This window comes from Maylandia zebra, linkage group LG14 (assembly GCF_041146795.1).
Source record: "Maylandia zebra isolate NMK-2024a linkage group LG14, Mzebra_GT3a, whole genome shotgun sequence".
Classification (NCBI taxonomy): Eukaryota; Metazoa; Chordata; class Actinopteri; order Cichliformes; family Cichlidae; genus Maylandia; species Maylandia zebra.
In genome coordinates this window covers 7,097,460-7,121,804 of record NC_135180.1, presented here as the reverse complement: position 1 = coordinate 7,121,804, position 24,345 = coordinate 7,097,460, and the positions used below count along the sequence as shown (strand labels likewise).

Here is a 24,345-nt window from a genome sequence, read left to right as displayed (position 1 = left end):
TGCCCGTGTATACGCTCAATTCAATGGTGTCATTAAAACTACTCTTAATGAGTCCTCTAGTCAAGGACCACAAATATTCATAGGTTCATTATTACAGTAGTTTAAGCTGCAGGTATATTTTTGTTATGTTTTTTTTTGTGTCTTATTTCTCCTCCATGCCAACCACAACACATTTCTTTTCACTCAAAGGGTCATATAAGGCTGCCACAGGTTGATTGGTGTTTATGTATTTATGACATGCTGTTAAATATGACTGACAGCAGGTTAGATTGGAAACGGGTATTATTAGAGTGGAAGAGTTGATTCAAGACTTAGAGGAGCAGACTGCCATCTCGATTGTGGCCATGGCGTCCACAAGAAGGTCGTTCCTGGCTCTCTTTCTGTTGGTGGTGCTTGGATCATCCATTGCCACAGGTAAGGAAAGAAGGAAAACGCACTCTTGTTTTAGTTTTGTTTTGGGTTTTCTTCTGCTTTGATGTTTTCTAAATCAGATATTGAGTCTGTACATGTGACATTGTGTTTGACATGAAACTCCTTTGCAGGTTAGTCCAGGACAAACAGGTTAGTTTGCTGTGTTGTGATGGATTTAAAGTAAAGAACAGTGTGTGATTGGTGATTTGATGGCCAGAGTTGGGTTACATCCAATGTAGCAAAGATAAATTTGAAGTTAGGATGATGATACTGTTTAGCATAAAGACAGCATAAACAGTGTACTGTCAGTGTAGATAATGGAAATCAGCCAGGAGAACTCATGCTCACATGCATCTGCTCACATCCGTTTGTATATTCACAAAGAGCAGCAGTGTCCCAGATCAGCTGATCACAGCCTGTACACAAAGATAAATACTGGAGCACTTAATAGAAATTACTTATGTTATTTTATTATTACATTAATATAGCACAATGTTTAGCTTTGGATAAAAATAGCTGAAGTATCTGTACTTCTACTTAAGTACTGAATGTGTGTACTTTTGCCACATCTGGCTCAAACCTTATCCTATGTCACTTTATTTACCAGTTTCTTACACTTTGCTGACCATTCAGCTCATAAGTCTTTTTGTGTCACAGGGTAGTTTGACTGATTTTCAGCTTTTACATTTAAGCAACTGCTTGCTGTATTGCAACCAGTGTGGGAACACTTCAGCTAGTGAGTATATCGGTTAATCAATATTTGCTTCAGGACTTCCTGTTCTACCCACTGGCCATTGTCTATGCATAGAGACACATTTTAAAAAGTGAATAAAAACCTCAACTCTTGACAGATAACAGCCTCTGCATGTTCTTCATCTAATGCTTCCATTGTTTTACATTTACCGAACCTCAGGGCTCACACATCAAGCCAAACACACACAGTCTTTAAATGTCATTTCAATCGTGTTCGGCATTTACACTACAAATGGCTGTTCAACTGCGTTCACCATGTACAAAATCAACAATAAGCACTATAACCTTCAACTGAAAACCTTTCAGTGCTTCAGTGATATTTCCTGAATTAACTGCTCCACTGCGTTCAGACTTTACACATCAGCTGACATGCCCACTTCATCTGCTTTCATTTAAATGTTTCAGCTGAAGTTCATTTTAATTGTAAGTGAATCAATACCTGCGTTTAATCAAAAACCAGTTCCACTGTTTCCATCTTAAGCTTGCATTTCATTTACGTTTCAAATGTACATTCATTCTGCTGCCTTCAAATGCTGATGAACCAAACAGTACACAGTGTTTTGACCTTTAACACTGTTCAAACCCTTTCAGATTTCAGCTCTTTACCTTTAAACAAAAACCTTGAAAAACCTAACCCAGAACTTCTATCTCACACAACAAGTAGACCACTTGTCCTTGTATTAGTTTTCCCATTGTCCTTTCTTTCAGTATTGATATTTGAGTGCCACTTCGACCAGAACTTCATTTTTTTTCTTCCAGTGTTACAGCTGCAGAAATTCACCCACAAGCAAAAATGCACCTCTTCATAACACAGGCTTCCCCCCCCCCCCCCCCCCCCCCCCCCCCCCCCATTCCTTCACTCTGCAGCTTTTACACAAACTATTAGATTTGCAGGTCTTTTTACGATAACATCAGAGTGACCTGAAAATGTTGAGTTTGATGTATGATTCTCCGTTTTTAACCTAAGAATCAAACTTCTTCTCTATTTAAAAGCTTTAAAACTCCATCATCCACCAATTCTGAGTCCCTTTCTCTTCTCCCTTTGGGCTCTGTCTTTACCCTCTTTTCACTTTCCCTTTTTTCTTCTTAATGATGTCTCATCTTCCACCCTTCCTTTCATGGTCCCCGGTTGTTTTTTGACAGGAGCTTCCAAACTTTGCAAGTCAGCACTTTGAGTGCAGATGGAGTTCCGCAAAACTCCCCGTTATCAGCAATCACTGTGAATTAATGGACTACTGTATCAGAATAACTGTTTAACAGCATACAGAGATGTACTGCAGTAGATAAGAGAGCATTAAAGTGAGGTGTGACAGCTGTTGCTGCGAACAAACACTGCAGTAAACACACATTCAAGTCTCGAAAGAGTTTCTTTCTAACACTGCTCACAGTGATCTCTGCAGGATGCGCCGAACAAGGCTTTGATTGTGATCTGTGGAATTTTAGGCGGAAGTTTTCTCCAAGTTTAAAGTTACACCTGAAGTGAGATACTGATTTCCAGCAGGAACATGTTGCGCTATAAACACTCACAGTAGGAAAGCATCTTAGATAAAACTGTAATTATGCTACAGTTCAAAGGTTTAGAACGTTGCTAGATGGAAAACATATTTCAAGGTCAAACTAAATTAACTTGATCAGAAATTTGTAAATAACTAAGATTGTGGATCTATAATCATTATGTGTTTATTATGTTTTTTTAACTGCATCTGTACTTTGGAGCCCGTTTTTAGAGAGCCTCACTCCTGTTCTAAAGACACATTGTAATACTCAATTAAAAGGCTGATTAAACATTTTAAAAATCCATTCTGTAATTATGATAGTACATATTAAAATTATTCTGCTACTTTTATCTAGCTGAGTACCTGGAGCATTAGCATCAGTAGATTACAAGCCCAGAATGGTCTAAATTCATCAAAGTATTCTTGTTTGATGAAAAGAAGGCCATTTGAAAACCTCAACATTATGTATTAATCACTCCACGGAAGAGCACAAACTGAGTCAAACCAGGAGAAAGTTTCAGCTTGAACCTGATTGTGCTGCTTTGTTAACTGCATCACACACTGTTGTATGAAACATCAGTGTTTTGGCAGTTTCCTACAGTCAATAGGCTTTATTGCTTAATAGCCGGATGAGTCAGAGAATAAAACTCTTATTAAGAAAGGTGTTTTTAGACTACAGGGTGGGCCATTTATATGGATACACCGTAATAACATGGGAATGGTTGGTGATATTAAAGTCCTGTTTGTGGCACATTAGTATATGTGAGGGGGCAAACTCCTCAAGATGGGTGGTGACCATGGTGGCCATTTAGAAGTCGGCCATCTTGGATACAACTTTTGTTTTTTCAATAGGAAGAGGGCCATGTGACACATCAAACTTATTGGTAATGTCACAAGAAAAACAATGGCGTGCTTGGTTTCAACGTAACTTTATTCTTTCATGAGTTATTTACAAGTTTCTGACTACTTATAAAATGTGTTCAATGCGCTACCCATTGTGTTGGATTGTCAATGCAACCCTCTTCTCCCACTCTTCACACACTGATAGCAACACCGCAGGGGAAATGCCAGCACAAGCATCCAGTATCCGTAGTTTCAGGTGCTGCACATCTCGTATCTTCACACCGTAGACAATTGCCTTCAGATGACCCCAAAGATAAAAGTCTAAGGGGGTCAGATCGGGAGAGCTTGGGGGCCATTCAACTGGCCCACGACGACCAATCCACTTTCCAGGAAACCGTTCATCTAGGAATGCTCGGACCTGGAACCCATAATGTGGTGGTGCACCATCTTGCTGGAAAAACTCAGGGAACGTGCCAGCTTCAGTGCATAAAGAGGGAAACACATCATCATGTAGCAATTTCAAATGTCCAGTGGCCTTGAGGTTTCCATTGATGAAGAATGGACCCACTATCATTGTACCCCATATACCACACCAAACCATCACTTTTGTTGTTCCAACAGTCTTGGAGGGATCCATCCAATGTGGGTTAGTGTCAGACCAATAGTTTTTGTTTGTTAACTTGACCATTCACATAAAAGTTTGCCTCATCACTGAACAAAATCTTCTGCGTGAACTGAGGGTCCTGTTCCGATTTTTGTTTTGCCCATTTTGCAAATTCTGTGCGCCGATCTGGGTCATCCTCGTTGAGATGCTGCAGTAGCTGGAGTTTGTAAGGGTGCCATTTGTGAGTAGCTAATATCCGCCGAGGGGATGTTCGACTAATTCCACTCTCCAATGACATGCGGTGAGCGCTACGCTGTGAGCTCTTGCTGAATGAAGCTAGGACAGCCACTGATGTTTCTTCATTAGTGACAGTTTTCTTGCATCCAGTTTCACGAAACTTAGCAAGCAGTTTGCTAACTGTAGCATGGGAGATGGGTGGTCTCGTAGGGTGTCTTGCATTGAAATCTGCTGCAATGACCCGGTTACTGCGTTCACCAGATATCAACACAATTTCGATCCGCTCCTCACGTGTTAACCTCTTCAACATGTCAATGGCTGTGAACAAAGAGAAACTTGTAAATAACTCATGAAAGAATAAAGTTACGTTGAAACCAAGCACACCATTGTTTTTCTTGTGACATTACCAATAAGTTTGATGTGTCACATGGCCCTCTTCCTATTGAAAAAACAAAAGTTGTATCCAAGATGGCCGACTTTTAAATGGCCACCATGGTCACCACCCATCTTGAGGAGTTTGCCCCCTCACATATACTAATGTGCCACAAACAGGACTTTAATATCACCAACCATTCCCATGTTATTATGGTGTATCCATATAAATGGCCCATCCTGTATAATGAAACAAATATAGGCTCCAAACATTTACTCTCCAGACATAAACTGTCTTTAAGCAGCAGCTTCATCTATAGTTATCAGTTACCCTTTTAATATAATGAATGTGCACTGCTTAAAAGGCCCCTCTATGTGCCCATATATCTCCAATTTAAAGGTAATGAGCGATTACTGAGTAATTATTATGGTATGTACAATTTTGCTTTTTTCTGTTTCCTGCTGTCCGCTCCATCTCTGGTTTATTTTAGTGTATTTACTTCAGTTGTGAGAACACTTTGAATTTCCAGCTACAGTAGGAAATGCTAAGTGTTATATCATAGTTTTGTCTGAAAGCAACCAGCATCAAGATCAGATGAACTCCAATATGTAAGAGAAGCTTCAATAAAAGGTAAGCTGGTGCTTGTGTTGAGTGCATATTTTTGTTTGAACTGATGTTTTAAACACCACTCTGACTCCTGTGTTTGCCTTAAGTTGAGGAAGAGAACTCAGAGTTCTGGAGGTCACAGGCGAGGAAGACACTGCAGGCAGCACTAGACAGGAAGCTGAACACCAACGTTGCCAAGAACATCCTGTTTTTCCTTGGAGATGGTAGGTTACACAACACTGTCAATCCTTTGCACGAATATCATTAGACAGCCTCACTCGGCTGAACAGTTAAAACAAGCAGAATAAGTAAAGAGTGCTTGAATTACTTTTTTATATACATAGATCCATTGTCTGCTCTGTTTGCTCAGCCACCAATTTACAGCATAGAAAACAAATATTTTAAAGGAATACAAGAAGATGCAGGAGGGAGTTATTTGTGTTTATCAAAGCTACAGTGTGTGAACTTGTGTCTGTGGGCCTCAGGTATGGGACTCACAACCCTCACAGCAGCTCGTATTCTCAAGGGACAGCTGGAGAACCAGCCAGGGGAGGAGACAGTGATGACCATGGACACCTTCCCCAATGTGGGGCTGGCCAAGGTACACACACACACACACACACACACACACACATCGATACATAATTATGATATAAAAAGAGGAACCCATGGTACCATATAGCTGCTGCGTCAGCCACAGTACAACTATGGGTGCTCCCAAAACAAGTGTGACATGTGATGAAGTCATTTAAGTATATGCATCATCCTCTATCTTTAGATCAGTGGTTTCAAACATAAGGCCCGGGGGCCAGAATCAGCCTGACACAGACTCTGGCCCAGCTGCACAGCTTTAGAAAAATAAAGAAAGGAATTTGGGACTTTTGAGTGTATTTTCATTAGTTTTAACGCTTTATCTTTACTGACCTCGCCCATGGGCCATTTATGCTACCCCAAAGTAATTAGGTAGCAGATTAAGAAAAAGAAGAAAATTAAGAAAAGACAGAACAGAAAAGTTCCTATTTTTTCACTTCTTTCTGTGAGATATCAAAAAAAGAGTTTCTGATTTATAATTACAGAAGATTAAATGAGCTGCCAGAAGTTTTTCTGTAATTTTACTCATTGATTTCTTACAGTTTAAGCCAAAAGAGTTGGGGTGACAGATTTCTTTCATTTACTGCAGCAGCAATGTTTTATTATGTAGAAAAACTGAAATGTCCTGTTGAAATCGCACTTCTTTTTCTTATATTAAGATATCTCAATGATTAATTCTATAATTAAACTTTTTTTTACACTGACAGAAAGAGGAATTTCACTGGTCACAATGGAAATGAGTCTGGCATCCCTATTTTAGATTTTCAGTACTGAATATGAATGCAATCAGCCCTGTAGGCATACAGTTTCTGTGTGAGGGGCCTTATGTCAGACTGGTCTCATAGTAACTAATATATATTATTAAACTAATGTATTTCAGTTGGAACTTGTGTCTACAGCACGTGTTTTGGAAAGCCTTTAGCAGGTGGCTGTAACTCTTCTAACCAGAAATACAAGCCTGTAACTTGTTAGACTTAATGCCTTACCCTAAATAATAACATCAACTAATACAATATTTTATATTAAAAACATATTAAAAATAAAACAACTTAAGCAGAAAACGCTGTCACATGTATTGCTCAAACTGTGGACTTTCACGTGAGTGACAAAAGGGACTTTTCTGCCTCTTAAAAATGGAGGATATTAATTTCAGGGAGATGGATCAAAAATCAGTGACAGGAAAGGTAAGGATAGGAAAATAGTGTGTAGGGACATTAAAAACAAAAAATAGCCTTTGTTGTCAGACAAACATCTATTGTGCCATAGAAAATTAGTGCACCGTAAACTTCTTTAAAAGAAACTAGAGTAGACAATTGTATATTCTTCTGTAATTTTATATACACATACAATGGCAATAAAGGGCTATTCTATAGCAAAACAAGCCACAGTGTATGAATTTTAACTGTTAATTGTAAAGCTAGCTATGAACCATGGCTAGTCTTAGCTACAGCTAAGCCAGCTGTTTTCTGTCTGTAACTGGAAAAATATCCTTGTTAAAGGACCATTTGTTTCTAATTTAAGATGATCACTGTTCACTAAAGCCTCATCAGAAATGCTCTCAGTGGAAGGGTGGAAGAAACCATTCTTGGGGAAGGGAAATGGGAAAAAATAGTTAAGCTATGCCAAATTATACAGGGAGTGCAGAATTATTAGGCAAGTTGTATTTTTGAGGAATAATTTTATTATTGAACAACAACCATGTTCTCAATGAACCCAAAAAACTCATTAATATCAAAGCTGAATGTTTTTGGAAGTAGTTTTTAGTTTTAGCTATTTTAGGGGGATATCTGTGTGTGCAGGTGACTATTACTGTGCATAATTATTAGGCAACTTAACAAAAAACAAATATATACCCATTTCAATTATTTATTTTTACCAGTGAAACCAATATAACATCTCCACATTCACAAATATACATTTCTGACATTCAAAAACAAAACAAAAACAAATCAGCGACCAATATAGCCACCTTTCTTTGCAAGGACACTCAAAAGCCTGCCATCCATGGATTCTGTCGGTGTTTTGATCTGTTCACCATCAACATTGCGTGCAGCAGCAACCACAGCCTCCCAGACACTGTTCAGAGAGGTGTACTGTTTTCCCTCCTTGTAAATCTCACATTTGATGATGGACCACAGGTTCTCAATGGGGTTCAGATCAGGTGAACAAGGTGGCCATGTCATTAGTTTTTCTTCTTTTATACCCTTTCTTGCCAGCCACGCTGTGGAGTACTTGGACGCGTGTGATGGAGCATTGTCCTGCATGAAAATCATGTTTTTCTTGAAGGATGCAGACTTCTTCCTGTACCACTGCTTGAAGAAGGTGTCTTCCAGAAACTGGCAGTAGGACTGGGAGTTGAGCTTGACTCCATCCTCAACCCGAAAAGGCCCCACAAGCTCATCTTTGATGATACCAGCCCAAACCAGTACTCCACCTCCACCTTACTGGCGTCTGAGTCGGACTGGAGCTCTCTGCCCTTTACTAATCCAGCCACGGGCCCATCCATCTGGCCCATCAAGACTCACTCTCATTTCATCAGTCCTTAAAACCTTAGAAAAACCAGTCTTGAGATATTTCTTGGCCCAGTCTTGATGTTTCAGCTTGTGTGTCTTGTTCAGTGGTGGTCGTCTTTCAGCCTTTCTTACCTTGGCCATGTCTCTGAGTATTGCACACCTTGTGCTTTTGGGCACTCCAGTGATGTTGCAGCTCTGAAATATGGCCAAACTGGTGGCAAGTGGCATCTTGGCAGCTGCACGCTTGACTTTTCTCAGTTCATGGGCAGTTATTTTGCGCCTTGGTTTTTCCACACGCTTCTTGCGACCCTGTTGACTATTTTGAATGAAACGCTTGATTGTTCGATGATCACGCTTCAGAAGCTTTGCAATTTTGAGACTGCTGCATCCCTCTGCAAGATATCTCACTATTTTTGACTTTTCTGAGCCTGTCAAGTCCTTCTTTTGACCCATTTTGCCAAAGGAAAGGACGTTGCCTAATAATTATGCACACCTGATATAGGGTGTTGATGTCATTAGACCACACCCCTTCTCATTACAGAGATGCACATGACCTAATATGCTTAATTGGTAGTAGGCTTTCGATCCTATACAGCTTGGAGTAAGACAACATGCATGAAGAGGATGATGTGGACAAAATACTCATTTGCCTAATAATTCTGCACTCCCTGTACAAGACCTGGACTGAAAATCAGTGGTAACAGATATGGAGTCCAAATTTGAAACTTTTAATTTAAATTATCTTCAGTATCTACGGTGGTGTATTTTAACAAGGTTAGGAGAGGGTATAACAGCGACTACAGCCATGTGTAAAACACAATGGAGGTTCTTTTATGTTACGGGGCTGGATTTCAACCAGTGGTGTTGGGAGTGTTGTCAAAATTTATCGAATTATTTGCACAAAAGAGTACCATCAGATTGTGATTTACCATAGAATACCATACAATAAAGATTGATTGGTAATGGCTTTACTTTTGAGCATGATAACAATCCCAAACGCATTATCAATGCAGTAAAAACATACCTGGATAGACAAACACACCATGACACAGAGCCCAGAACTCAACATTACAGAAGCAGAGTGGGACAATTGGTAGAAAAAGGAACATAAGCTTGCCCGAGACAGTTCAGGCTGTGTGGAAGAATAAAGGTGGTCATATTAAAAATTGAATTTCAATTTCATCAGTTTTTTTAAAACCATCCATCCAGCCATTCGCTTCCGCTTATCCTTTTCAGGGTCGCGGGGGGCGCTGGAGCCTATCCCAGCTGTCATAGGGCGAGAGGCGGGGTACACCCTGGACAGGTCGCCAGTCTGTCGCAGGGCCAACACACAGGGACAGACAACCATTCGCACTCACATTCACTCGCACATTCACACAATGGCAATTTGGATTTTCCAATTAACCTATCCCCTCAAGCTGCATGTCTTTGGACGGTGGGGGGAAGCCGGAGTACCCGGAGGGAACCCACGCAAACACGGGGAGAGCATGCAAACTCCACACAGAAAGACCCCGGCCTGATGTTGGAATTGAACCCAGGACCTTCTTGCTGTGCGGCAACAGTGCTAACCACCGTGCCACCGTGCTGCCCGTGCTGCTGCTTGCCTTATTTTAAATGTTTGCACATGTTTTAATAAATATAAAGATGTGAAAAATGGCTCAAGCACAGTAGCACTGAAAACTGAATTTCAAATACTTCAGTGGGGTGCAATGAAACCATGGCTCACAAAAGGAAGAGTTCTACGTGCCTACAGAAGAGGGAAAATTACTTTGAAGCCTTTCATTTTTTAAATATCTCCAGATGCCCAATTACTCTGGCACCACCACACAACCCTAGGAGTAAAGGGAGCTTGATGAGACAATACTGAAAATATTTAAATGGTAAATGTGTCTTTGTGTATGTGTGTGTACTGTGCAGACCTACAGTGTGGACTTCCAGGTTGCAGACAGCGCAGCCACAGCCACAGCCTATCTGTGTGGGGTGAAAACCAACCTGAACATCGTTGGAGTGAATGCGGCGGGTCGCAACGGAGTATGCAGAACTCAGAAGGGCAACGAGGTGACGTCCATCTTGAAGTGGGCCAAAGATGCTGGTGAGCCACTGAAGACAAGAAATGTCATTAACTGAATCTTTAAAAAGAATTTTTTCATCTGTAGACTAAAACTCCAAGCAGTAGTAGTGGAGTATTAGTACATCCTTTAATGCCCAAATGTATAAAGATTGTAGCACAAAACCTGAGGGAAAAATGGGCAAATTTAAAATTCACCTATTTATTCTGACCATGTCAACAAACGTGCTAATATTTTGGACTTCTTGCCTTCATCAGAGCATGCGGAACAATAGTCACGTGTATGCAGCAGTTTGGATGCTAACTGGGTCAAAGAGTCAAAAGACGACAGAACTATACTACTTTGTTTTTAATCATTATCATACCAAAAAGCTTACTTTACTGCAGTTAGTTGAATGTGTCAAATGAAAAAAAAGAAACATAAGATGGCTAGCTATTCTGAATGTTTGAAACATAATTGGGGGGGAAAAAAGTTTTATGCTGTGCTCCGTGAAGCTTATTTGAATTGGAAAAACTGTTGAGCCAGTCAGAGCTTTGTAAGTGAAATTAAAAAAAGGTTACGCCATATTTTTTATGCCAGAGGCGGAAAAATGGAAACAGAAACATTTGCATAAAAATGACAAAATGTGGGTGATGAGAACCGCAAAGCAGAGCATAAAAACATTTAAATTAGCATTTTTATTCAATTGACATGCTTCAGAAAACACTGCTGCAGCTTTTTTGTTGACGGGAAATTCAGTGGCATTTAGTGGCAGATGATTGTAAATGTAAGAAAATACCTTTAAATGAGAATTTAACTGATGTTTAAAAACAAGATGCCACAAGATTAAAGCGAAAAAGCCCATAACATTTCACCATAATGCTTACGTGATGTATAATAATGAGCAAATGATTTATAAAACAGACTAATGGTAATGGTGATATTCAGCAGATGGCAATAGGCTCATGTGAACAAGTGCAACTCATTGCTGCACAGATGACACTCAGAGGATAAGAATTTAAAAGATGCCGTGATTGAAGCAACAAATGGGATTGTGTGACTCTTGTACAAAGAGCAGGCAGATACCTGACATGGCCCTGCGTGTCACATTTAGGTTCTAGCTTCTGTCAAAAGAAAATCCCCCAGGTCTTACACGGCCTCAACAAAACCTGATTTTACAGCTGAGCGCTCTGCTGTGAGCTGCAGTGCCCTGTCAGAGTGGTATTACAGGGGCCACCGGGGAGCAGGGAGCAACAGCAGCTCGCAGCCTCAGGTTCCACCACAGCATAATCTACTACACGGGAAAGCACCTTGACTGTTATCGTGTTCCAGTGTTATCAGCATCCATAAATATCTCATGACACGCACACAGGCAGAGTGTCATGGCCATGACCCCAGCGCTATGCCAAAGACCGATGCTCAGGTGCGAATGTTGCAGAGAACCAGTTTTTTGAAGACGCTTCTATTTAATGTTGTAAAAAACATTTTGGAAACGGTCGTGTCCTTCCACGCAGTTTCTAGCAGCAAGGTTCACCTGGAGCCCGGCACCTCTTGAGATACAGTGGGGCAAAAAAGTATTTAGTCAGCCACCGATTGTGCAAGTTCCCCCACCTAAAATGATGACAGAGGTCAGTAATTTGCACCAGAGGTACACTTCAACTGTGAGAGACAGAATGTGAAAAAAAAAATCCATGAATTCACATGGTAGGATTTGTAAAGAATTTATTCGTAAATTAGGGTGGAAAATAAGTATTTGGTCACCTCAAACAAGGAAAATCTCTGGCTCTCACAGACCTGTAACGTCTTCTGTAAGAAGCTTTTCTGTCCCCCACTCGTTACCTGTATGAATGGCACCTGTTTGAACTCATCATCTGTATAAAAGACACCTGTCCACAGCCTCAAACAGTCAGACTCCAAACTCCGCCATGGCCAAGACCAAAGAGCTTTCGAAGGACACCAGGAAAAGTATTGTAGACCTGCACCAGACTGGGAAGAGTGAATCTACAATAGGCAAGCAGCTTGGTGTGAAAAAATCAACTGTGGGAGCAATCATCAGAAAATGGAAGACATACAAGACCACTGATAATCTCCCTCGATCTGGGGCTCCACGCAAGATCTCATCCCGTGGGGTCAAAATGATCATGAGAACGGTGAGCAAAGATCCAAGAACCACACGGGGGGACCTGGTGAATGACCTGCAGAGAGCTGGGACCAAAGTAACAAAGGTCACCATCAGTAACACACTACAACGGCAGGGAATCAAATCCCGCAGTGCCAGACGTGTTCCGCTGCTGAAGCCAGTGCATGTCCAGGCCCGTCTGAAGTTTGCCAGAGAGCACATGGATGATACAGCAGAGGATTGGGAGAATGTCATGTGGTCAGATGAAACCAAAGTAGAACTTTTTGGTATAAACTCCACTCGTCGTGTTTGGAGGAAGAAGAATACTGAGTTGCATCCCAAGAACACCATACCTACTGTGAAGCATGGGGGTGGAAACATCATGCTATGGGGCTGTTTTTCTGCCAAGGGGACAGGACGACTGATCCGTGTTAAGGACAGAATGAATGGGGCCATGTATCGTGAGATTTTGAGCCAAAACCTCCTTCCATCAGTGAGAACTTTGAAGATGAAACGAGGCTGGGTCTTCCAACATGACAATGATCCAAAACACACCGCCCGGGCAACAAAGGAGTGGCTCCCTAAGAAGCATTTGAAAGTCCTGGAGTGGCCTAGCCAGTCTCCAGACCTCAACCTCATAGAAAATCTGTGGCGGGAGTTGAAAGTCCGTGTTGCTCGGCGACAGCCCCAAAACATCACTGCTCTCGAGAAGATCTGCATGGAGGAATGGGCCAAAATACCAGCTACTGTGTGTGCAAACCTGGTAAAGACCTATAGTAAATGTTTGACCTCTGTTATTGCCAACAAAGGTTATGTTACAAAGTATTGAGTTGTATTTTTGTTATTGACCAAATACTTATTTTCCACCCTGATTTACCAATAAATTCTTTACAAATCCTACCATGTGGATTCATGGATTTTTTTTTCACATTCTGTCTCTCACAGTTGAAGTGTACCTCTGGTGCAAATTACTGACCTCTGTCATCATTTTAGGTGGGGGAACTTGTACAATCGGTGGCTGACTAAATACTTTTTTGCCCCACTGTAACTCTGAGGCATCACAGGAGGCTTTTTCTTCACTGATATCTTTGCTTTTTTCTCTTAAGTAATAACCCTGCACAATTAAAATTACATATTAGCTGGAGTTTTATTTTATTCATTCATCAAGTCTAGAAAACTATGTCAAAATTCCCCTCTAAACCCCATGGTGAAGTGTCAAAGTGAGGCTCAGTGCTCACATTTGACAGCCTGCAAGCATATTTCTTTCATTTTTGAAAAATTGCTCTAACAATTAGCTGTCCTAATTGTTTGGATTAATTGCCTGTGGATTGGCTAATTGTTTAATCAACCATTTGCTGCCGCCTACAGTGCGCATTACAGACTGTTATGTCTTTAATGACTTTTGAGTTTCAGGACACTTTTTCCAAGTGAGCATAAAGAACTTTGATCCCTCTGATACATGACAGAGATTTGTAATCTCACATCACCACTTCATGAAGCCATGAGTATCTGTGTCTGATAATTTGCCGTCACATCACTCATCTTGCAGCTATCACACTGAGACTGAGATCTTAAACTTTGAATGTCTGTCAGATGAAGGATAATTAAGTACTAAAAGGACAATAAGTACTGTATCTACTAGACTTCACACCAAGATAACTTTTGCATTCAGAGTTGAGAAAGTTTTTGACTAACGACTAATGACTTTTCTTCCTGCTCATAGAGCATGGAGCAGAGTGCTTTTTGTTAACCTGTGTTAAGCAGGAAGCTACTGTGTTTACGTTGCAGGCAAGTCTGTGGGCATCGTAACAACCACGAGGGTGCAACACGCCACCCCAGCAGGCAGCTACGCCCACAGTGCCAGCAGGACGTGGTACAGTGATGCCGATATGCCTGATTCTGCTAAGACGGACGGCTGCACGGATATCTCATTCCAGCTCATCAACAACACAGACATTGATGTACGCTTCTGTTTTTAACAGTATATATTGAACTTTTCAACGGCTGAATTTGATTTAAATGTTCGCGTGTGTGTGCGTGTGTGTGTGTGTGTGTGTGTGTGTGCATGTGTTTTCAGGTGATCATTGGCGGCGGTAGAAAGTACATGACCCCTACTGGTACCAAGGACCCTGAATACCCCACAGACTACTTTTCAAACGGTGAAAGAAAGGATGGGCGTGACCTGATCAAAGAGTGGCAGAACTTAAAAACTGGGAAGGTAAAACACCTCTGCTCATAATAACAGGTAGAAGTAAGAAGTATGATGCGGTGTGAAATCAGAAGACCTAAAAACCTGTACATATACAGTCATATTAAAAAGATAGGACACCCTCTTTCAATTTACAGTTTTATGTGTCAGGACATAATATAAATCTTAAAAGCAGATAAATACAACATCTGTTAATCAATAACACATGACATATTATACTGTGTGATTATTGATTGCATAACAACTGAACCCAAGTGCAGAATACTTTGGTATACAGAGGATTTCACTATTAACTCCATGACTGCAAGGTACCCAGGTCTCACTGCTACACAAATCCAAATCATGACCCCTCTACCACCATGCTTGACAGTTGGTGTGAGGTGATGATATGCTGCTTTTGGTTTTATCCAAATGCGGTGCTGCGAAAAATCTCCACTTTGGTCCCATCTGACCAACAGACATTGTTCCAGAAGTCTTGTTTGTACAGATGCAGCTTTACAAACCTGAGCTGGGCTGCTATGTTGTTTTTAGAAAGAAGAGGTTTTCTCCTGGCAAACTTGTTTTGTCATGAACTTTACTATTTTTGGCGAGGGTGTGCTTAGTTTGTCACACACTGTTTTTGGCCTTTTGACTTAAATTTCTGTTGCATAAATAATGAAACGGTACAATATGTCAAGCTTTCATTAAAATTTGTATTTATTATAAGACCTGCTGAGGACTGGATGATTTTTATTTTGACCTGATATGTTTAAAGAGGGTCCAGTTGTGTGACTGATCTTATCAGTGTCTGCATCTGACTGTAATGGAGACCGTTAACATTATAAGGTATCAGGGAGTTTTTGTTTAAACTTTATTCGCCAAAAGATACCAGAGGTGAATGTATTACAAAATGAATATTCTGCTATTTTCCCATAAGAAACGTGATTACTTGCATCATATAAGAACAGAAACCTGGTGCAGGTTTCATAGTTAGAACAGTTAAGTGTCCTTTACTTTGCACACGAAGCGGCTTCCTTCTGTTTGCCGGTGAGTCATGCAGTGACTAATAACAAGTACAACCACTTTTGGTATTCTGCTTCCACTCTCCATGGTTATATGTATTCCTGTGTGTTACAGGTTGCCCACTATGTGTGGAATAAAGCAGATTTTGACGCTGTGGACCCTGAAACCACTGACTACCTCATGGGTATGTTTTTTTCTCTTTTTCCCCTTCCTTTGCTCCCTCGCGCATTCCCCTGTTGCTTCACATGTAACTAGAAACGTGGTTTCTATTAAATGGAGCGGTGGTGGAGTCAGGCATCAACATGGTTGTGTGTCACTGTTAGATTTGTATTGTTGATTGTCATTTATGCTTAGAAATATTTACTTATATATGCTTAGAGTTTTGTAATTAGTTGTAGATTGGTAGAGGTTTTGATCCTTGATAGTCTGCAAACTTTGTGTGTATTACACAGCACTTTGGGAGCATGAGAGGTCGTACCGTGTCTTATTGTTTTATGGTAGGATTAACGTAGTTGCGTCTGTTTTAGTCTAAGTGCTCTTTGTTTAGATGAACTGCTGGACTTCCTCACCGTGTTATCTATCTAGGGTGAGGGGGAGGCTACCCTCTTCCTGACCAAGGATGTTTGACCCTTTGATCAGCAGTCCACACACACACACACACACACACACACACACACACACACACACACACACACACACACACACACACACACACAGGCAAGTGTGTGTAGACGTCATATGTTAATGAACTTATGCATATTCATGTAACCTCAATAGGGTCAGACAAGAGAGCGGTGTCTGTCCGGTTTTCTCCCGTGCACGAGTAACATGAAGAACTTTGCCTACTTGTGTCTTGCTTTGCAGTGTAATTATATTGCCTTCAACGTTCCAGCGGATGGGTTCAAGCTACAAACCTATCAGTCACTTATTTTTTGAGTTTGGACGTTTGTTTTTATTTGCGGTTTATGTATCCAAATTATTTGTTTAGGGTCTTTAAAAGGTCTATAATAAAGTAATACCTTAACCTTAGGAGCTTTTCTTTCTGTGTTCCGACTTCATAATTTAGTGACTCAGTTAACTAAGTGTACATAATATTAACCCTCTGGAGTCAACAGTCGCCAGTGCGTCCAAATCACATGATGGATTTAAGAAAACTCTGACTGACTGTTTCAACTTGGGCCAACTGTGCTCTGCTTTTCTCTCTTGGATTTCCTACTCTTTTCTCAATCAACACTGTTTTTGTTTTGTTTTTTTCATTTTGTTCCATTTGAAAAAAGGATTTTAAAAAATGATTCTCAAATCCAAATATTACTTTACCAAAAAGTCCAGCAAGAACATCCAGGCGACACTGAAAAAACAGCTCAACACTGGGACAACTTTCATTTTTTAACTATTTTTCAGCAAATATTAGACAGTGAGAAAAAATGGTAGACTCTGATTCAGCTGAAATGTTTGCAGGGTTTTAGCTCTGTTTCAGAAAATGCTCCAATATATTTTTTCAGTACCAGGTGCTGTCAATAAACCTTTGGTATTTGAGGGTGTGTAGGAAGTGTAGGGATCCAGTCATTGTGCTTTTTGTGGACTGAGGGCTTGCTTGCTGCTATATTTTGTGTTTTCTCCTGCTGTGTGGTTAATCAGTTCCTGTGTGCTGAAAATAGTGGTAATAGTAGTAGGAGGAAAATAGGACTTTCCTTGCCACTACACCCCCACTGATCACTGATAAATATAGCGCAGTTTTCCTTTCTCCTCCCCAGCTCTGTTCGAACCTGGTGATCTCCGCTACGAGGAGGAGAGGGACCCGAGCACGGATCCGTCCATCATCGAGACCACAGAAAAGGCCATCCGCATCCTACAGAAAAACCCTAAAGGCTTCTTCCTGTTAGTGGAGGGTGAGGACAGCAGCTTCATCTGTTTTCTACACATTCGCATCACTCGATCCAACAAACACTGGATAAAAAATTCCTGTGAGAGGACTAAAAATAGAAGGATCAGTTAAATTGCATAATAATCATACCCAACCAGCCCAAGTGACAGTTATATATAAATAACTAAGTAATTGTTGTTTGCTGAAATATTAATATGCGTACAACATAGGAGCTTGGTTGGGATAAATTGATCTTTGTGCCATAGTGACAACATTGGCTCAGAGCACGGTGTGTACCTGCTGTTGACACTGATTCTGCATACAGCTCAATGAGTTTGCCGCAGTGTGTGCTGATGGTGTGTTTCCGTTCCACGCGGCTGCCTCTCTGGCCTCCTTGTCTATCTCTCTTTTAATCTGAGGCAGCTGCCTGGGGACTCCACGGTGCCACTGAGTGTCTTCACAATGACTTTAAAAATAAGAGGCAAATATATAAATAGAAGTGGACATATGGTGCGCCCAATCACTGACAGCTCGCTGAGATCACAACTTATTAGCCGGGTCTACTTTACTTTCCAATATAGCCGGTGGAGAGGACAGGAGCGGGAGATGTGCTAATGCAGAAAAAAAATCACCCACTCTCTCTTTAGAAAAGGTTCAACTCTGAAATGTACCTGCTGCCAGGGGGAAAATATACAGACTGTATAACTCATTCAAATAATAGTTAACTGTTTCCTTGCAAGGTGTTTGGATGTTTATTAGGACTAAATATAACCTTTCAAAGTTTATTTTAAGTCTTCTGGGCAAGTGCAGCTCAAGTCGTTTGATGCTGATGAGACTTTAATCCAGTGATTTGTGGATTTTGCAAACTGTTCTTGGGAATCAGTGAAACTGTAATCTCCTAATGTCCAGGGTTTCTGCCTTTGCACAACGCACATGTAACATTTGTGTGAATATTGAGAGCTTAAAAAATAATTTTCAGATTCACCTGTTCATAATGCAGCTATTCACACTGACCGCTGGACAAATTTAGGCATTAGTTTTTTCTGATATTTTGGATCGGAATAAACAGATCTGACCAATCAGATTGGTCAGATCATCAATCTTTTGGCACACACATAGATCATCATTGCTTTATTTTGACTTTGTTTGTTTCCCAGTGCATTTTTGGAAAATACATTTTTTGAAAAAAATGCTTTCGTTGTGTGTATACATCACATATACATTAAATAAAAGTACTACATGAACTGTTTAGGAATTATGGCCACTTTATGTAGGAGATATTTTTAAAATTATGCTGGTTTTTCCAATTATTTTTCTGCTCCTAAAACCAAGACCAGAAGGCAGTACATCACTCTCCGTTATGTTTAACCCCTTCCTTCCTTGTGTTTACAGGTGGGCGTATTGACCAGGCTCACCATGCTGGGCGGGCCTCCATGGCCCTGCATGAGGCGGTTGCTTTTGACCGTGCTATCGCTAAGGGCCTCGAACTCACCGAAGAGCATGAAACTCTCACTGTAGTGATGGCTGACCACTCTCAGCCTCTTACCTTCAATGGCTTCCCCTTTCGTGGGAACAGCATTCTGGGTAATTATTAACAGAACTGCAATTCATTCATCTAAAAAAAAAAAATCCTGCTGAAAAAAATGCTTAAAAAGAATTTAGGATTTTCTTTAATCGTCAGTGTATCAGTAAGTTAAGCTTTCTCCACAATTCTTTCTGTTTTCCCCCTCAAACCTTTACTCTGTGCCTCCATTCCCCCCTCCAGGTGTGTTTAACCACTCTGACAATAGACACCTGCGGCAGCATTTGTGCCTGTTGTGTGTGTGTGTGTGTGCGCGATGCCTCTTAGTGCCTGTATCCTCACAGCTTCAGTGTGCTTCTGCCACCAGCAGCTTGACATTTCATCTGCTGTCTCTCCCTGCAATTACAGCCAGGGTAAACACACATTACTGGCAGCCTTTCTCCTGCTTGCCTTTCTATTTCAGTCCCCTGCTTTCTCCCTCTTCTGTCTTCCATTTACCATCTACAACACTGATGACACCGTCTCTTCTACCTTTTTTCCTTCTAAGTTCTCAATCACTTTCACCAGTTAATCTCCCTTTAAAGGGCTTTCCTATTGATCTTATGTGCTCCTTACCTCTTCAACTCTCTCTCCTCTTGCTCACTTTTCTGTTTTATTTAAGGTTTTAGACCTGAAAGATGTCCTTTTTTTCATAAAATACAGTTTGACTTACCACAGAATAATTTTTTTTTTACAGATGTATATAATAAAGATGAAGAGTAGCTGAGTCCCTTTTAGGTGCATCACTCAAGTGGTAACTATTAAACTGTGTATCTACTCAGTAGATATTTTTTCCAAAAATGTATCAGCTCCAGAAACAAAACATGTGGAAATCATAACCCCTCCACCTGCTGTGTTTGGTTTTCTCCAAATGTGGTGCTGTGCATGTTAGTCAGACATCTCCACTTTGATCTCACCTGTCCAAAGGAGATTGTTCCAGATCTTTAGTTTGTTCAGACACAACTTTACAAAGCTCAGCTGCTGCCATTTTCTTTTTATTAAAAAGAGGTTTTCTGCTGGTAATTCTTCCAATCAGACATACTTATGAAGTCTTTTTCTGGTTGTACTGTCATCAACTTTGAATACTAAGGTCTGAAGAGGTGAGATGTAGTTCTTGAGCTTTCTTCTTATTTTATTTTATTTTTTTTTTATTTCTGTGAGGATTGCTGTCTGAACTCAGGATGAATTTCCTGGGAAAATGGACAACTATCTTGAATGTTTTCCACTTGTGAATAATCTTTCTCACTGTAGAAGATGGACTTCTGTCATGGTGTGCTGTGTGCAGGCAGGAGAACAGGACCCAAACGCTGGACTCACAGTGAACTAAAAGAGGCAGCTTTATTCCACTGTGGCAGAAACTCCAAATATAAACTCACAAAAACAGACCTAAACTGAAAACACAAAGCTAATAACAAACACTAGGAAAACCTAAAGACAAGAGACTGGGAGCACAAAAGAAAAACACACAGCAAGTTGAGGACGCGACGCGACGCTGAACACTGGAGGACACACATACTATGAATACACATGAGGGAACGAGGAACAGGTGGGAACACAGCCGGGAGAAATTAGAGCTAACGAGACAGAGGAAACGAAACTAGAACACTGACATAAGACATAAACCTTCAAAATAAAACAGGAAATCCACAGACTCAACTCAAAGACAACTCAGACAAAGAACGGAGGGAACACAGAGTACAGGGACCAGAGTGACATGAGAAGCAGAGGAATACACAAGCTAAGAAACACAGAACAGAAACACCAGGACTCATAAACCATGAACCAAAAATCAAAACAGACTAATAAACAACAATACAAAATCAAGACACTGGGCCACTGACCCAGGACCGCAACGACTTCAAATAGTTTAGAAATGATTTTGTAACCCAGATTGATGAGCAGAAATGATCTCTCAAAGATCATTGCTGATGTCTATCCTCCATGACGTTGTGGTAACGCACACCTGAATGCTTCAGACCAGCAAATTTCCCAAACTGCTTTCATTTAGGTCGACTGAGGAATGAAATATGCAGCCTGTTGTACTGAAATTGCACACAAAGATTGTGATAAATTTGAGGTCTAGAATCATCCCAACATTGGTGTTGTGTCTACTGTAACTAGTATGCAAGCTGGAGCAAAAGCAAGCTGGAGCAAAACTTCTTGGACGGTCTCACATAAGTCAATATGTAGTAAGATGATCCCAAAAGGTACTGATGGCAACACAACACTGAGGAATGGAGTTCAGTGACTCCTCTTTATGAAAGTGAAGTCCAGCAGACAGTGATAAGTTAGGGCAGCCTGTGCCAGACGTCTGTCAGTCAAAACAGCTACGCCTCTGACTGCAGTATTCAGATGGATGAGCTCTGCAAAAACCCACTCTCACTACAATCTGTAATTGGGAAAGGGAAAACCTATCCAGAGGAAAACTGTCCAGAGAGTTGCCAAGAGTAGACAGAGAGTTTCACTGTTCTAACAAAAAAAATGTTTCATCTTCAAGGAGCTGCCGCTGTTTGGGACTTTGTTTCTCAGGCTTGGAGGCTGCTCCTCCTTCTCTCCAGTTGTCACCAGTCATATTATCACTGTACTGTATCACTATCAGTCTTCAGAGTCTGTATTGATTGATCTGTGGTCGTGTCATGCTTTTCACACCTTTGCGCTCCCTCTTTCCTTTTCCTTTTCTACCCTCTTCCTCCTCCTCCCAGCGGTGCAGCAGTGCAGCAGTGATTAATGTGACTCTGAAACTCTGAGCTCTTCATCAGCGGGGAGACTCGCCAGGCTAATGGCTCATCTGGAGAGAAACGCTGAGATCGTCAACAAGCTCTAGACCTCCCGCAGCACCCTTGGGATCAAGCAATCCCTCCTCGCACTTGTGTTTGTGTGCGCATGATGTGTGTTTTTGTTTGTTTAGCACTCCGAGGCAGAAAGAAACAGCAGAAAGAAATAGAAAGATAAATCAAAAATAATGTTTGTGTCTTCCAGGTAAATCTCCACTGTGGGCAAGTGACATGTTGCCTTATACCACGCTCATGTACGGCAATGGACCTGGGCACAAAATCGTTAATGGCGCACGCCCTGACATCCGCAATGTTGACACCAGTAAGACCCAGTCATTACTTCGTTGTTTCACAGAATTCACTATGTTAGATCTACTACCATGCACCAGTCAGGTGCTGATATCATTCATCAAACCAGTTTTAAGTGTAAATGGGGTCTAATGTTCTTTGAAAGGACTAATCATTTGTACTCTATCCTTATCTTCTCCAGAATCTAAAGACTACATCCAGCAGGCAGCTGTCCCCGTAGATACAACAACCCACAGTGGAGAGGATGTGGCAGTGCTGGCCCGTGGACCCATGGCCCACCTCTTCCAGGGTGTCAACGAGCAGAACTATATTGCCCATGCCATGGGCTACGCTGCCTGCGTGGGTGCTGACCTAAGGCACTGTGAGGGGCAAACTACACCACCTTTGGTTCACATAACCCTTGAATATAACAAGAACGGGGCCAGAGCAGTTAGTGCCTCAGCAGCTTTGCTCGGTAACTTCCTGAGCGTGCTGTTGGCCATCACAGTCCTCATGTAAGATCATTTTCTTTGCTGATCTGATCTGCAGTCAGAGGTCAGCATCATAAAACAGTGCGAATGGGTTCAGTGATTTGCTCAAGGACACTTCAACACGGATGTGCACTAGTGTGGTTTCTTGCACCAGGGTTATCTTGCAGCCTGCAAAGGGTTGTGATCGGACAGAGTGAATCAAGTCACAGAAATCATTAACTGACATGAGGACTGTCACTCCCGCAGTGACTGTAAAGAATTATTATGAAATGTAAGCTCATCAAGCGTCTGCACTGGCAGTCTGTTGAATCCCTGGGCTATACCAATAAAGCAGTCCTTTCCTAGACAGTTGGCTGAGAGTTTATTGATATAAATTATTTAAACATACCAATGATCTCATTTGTTGACATTTTTGGCTTTATCAGAATGACAAATCTTCATTATCTGACCTTGTTTCCACAGTAAAACAAAGAAAAACAATCCCTCTGCCACATTTACATACACACGAGTGAAAGCTTTAAGAACAAAGTGAACAAAGCTGATATTTTTTGCATTATATTTCACATTTTTAAACGTGCTACGGATCATAACAGGCAGCATAATTAAAGAAACAAGTCTACATTTTGGCAAAATGTGCTAAATGGCATCCTTGATAAAGGAGTCAGATGAATTTGTGTAGAGGCTAAAACAAAACAAACAAACAACAAAAACAAACACATTACTGAAACTAGCCTTGCTATCAGCCTTAGTGCTAAGCTAATGAAATCTTCTGCTGACTTTAGCTTCTCTCATCTAATTCTTGGCTGAAAGAGGAAACACGTATATCTATTAAAAATATGAAACTGTTCCTTTCACCTAAGTTCATATTTGTGACAAATGATCCATAGATGTATTTACTGAAACCTCGAAATAAAATGGTTATTTTGCACTTTGCAAGCACTTTCTGTGAAATAAAAAATGGACCGTGATGTTACTCATTGTTGAGTGAGCTTCTGTCTAACTAACATGAATTTGGGTTTGATGAGCGACAGTGGAGTGGACAGGTGGAGCTATCTAAGAAATCTAGGAACGCTGCATGCTCATATAGTAGCAATTTGCCAGTAGTGATTCTCTTTTTAGCTCTTTCGGCTCCGAACCGGCTCTTCAGGTTGTTTTGTTGCTTTAATGAATTTATTATTAACAATAATATAAAATTATGCACAAAATGAATTACTAATGTAAAAGAAAGTGGTTTTATTTATCTATGTTTATATATAAATATATACAGTGGCCCCTAGAGACAAAACACATACAAACTCCAAAAAGCATGTACAAACTCCAAAGCACATTTCTAGTGTTAACTGAACTTCCAAAACAGAGCTACTTAAATTACACACCAAATCTGGTCATTGGTACTTCCTGGCTTGTGTAGCCACTAGGTAACAAAAGCTCAACACTGCGCCTAGCATCCTGGAGCACTTCTGTTGTGTTTTGTACGTGCTTCTGAGTTCATACGTGTTTTGGAGTTTGTAGGTGCTTTGTCTCTAGGGACCACCGTAAATATACTTTTATTTATTCACTCC

At 40.9% G+C, this 24,345-nt stretch overlaps 1 protein-coding gene across 1 annotated transcript; it reads left to right on the top strand.

The window, feature by feature from the left end:
* The first annotated feature begins 5,810 nt into the window (after nucleotides 1-5,810).
* Nucleotides 5,811-23,684, top strand: alp3 (alkaline phosphatase 3). The gene is made up of 9 exons (XM_004562863.2): nucleotides 5,811-5,924; nucleotides 10,345-10,519; nucleotides 14,383-14,555; nucleotides 14,672-14,812; nucleotides 15,920-15,989; nucleotides 17,560-17,694; nucleotides 19,062-19,253; nucleotides 22,210-22,326; nucleotides 22,495-23,684. The coding sequence occupies exons 1-9, from the start codon at nucleotides 5,811-5,813 to the stop codon at nucleotides 22,809-22,811; spliced, it is 1,434 nt and encodes a 477-aa protein (XP_004562920.2). The 3' UTR covers nucleotides 22,812-23,684.
* Nucleotides 23,685-24,345: the final 661 nt, after the last annotated feature.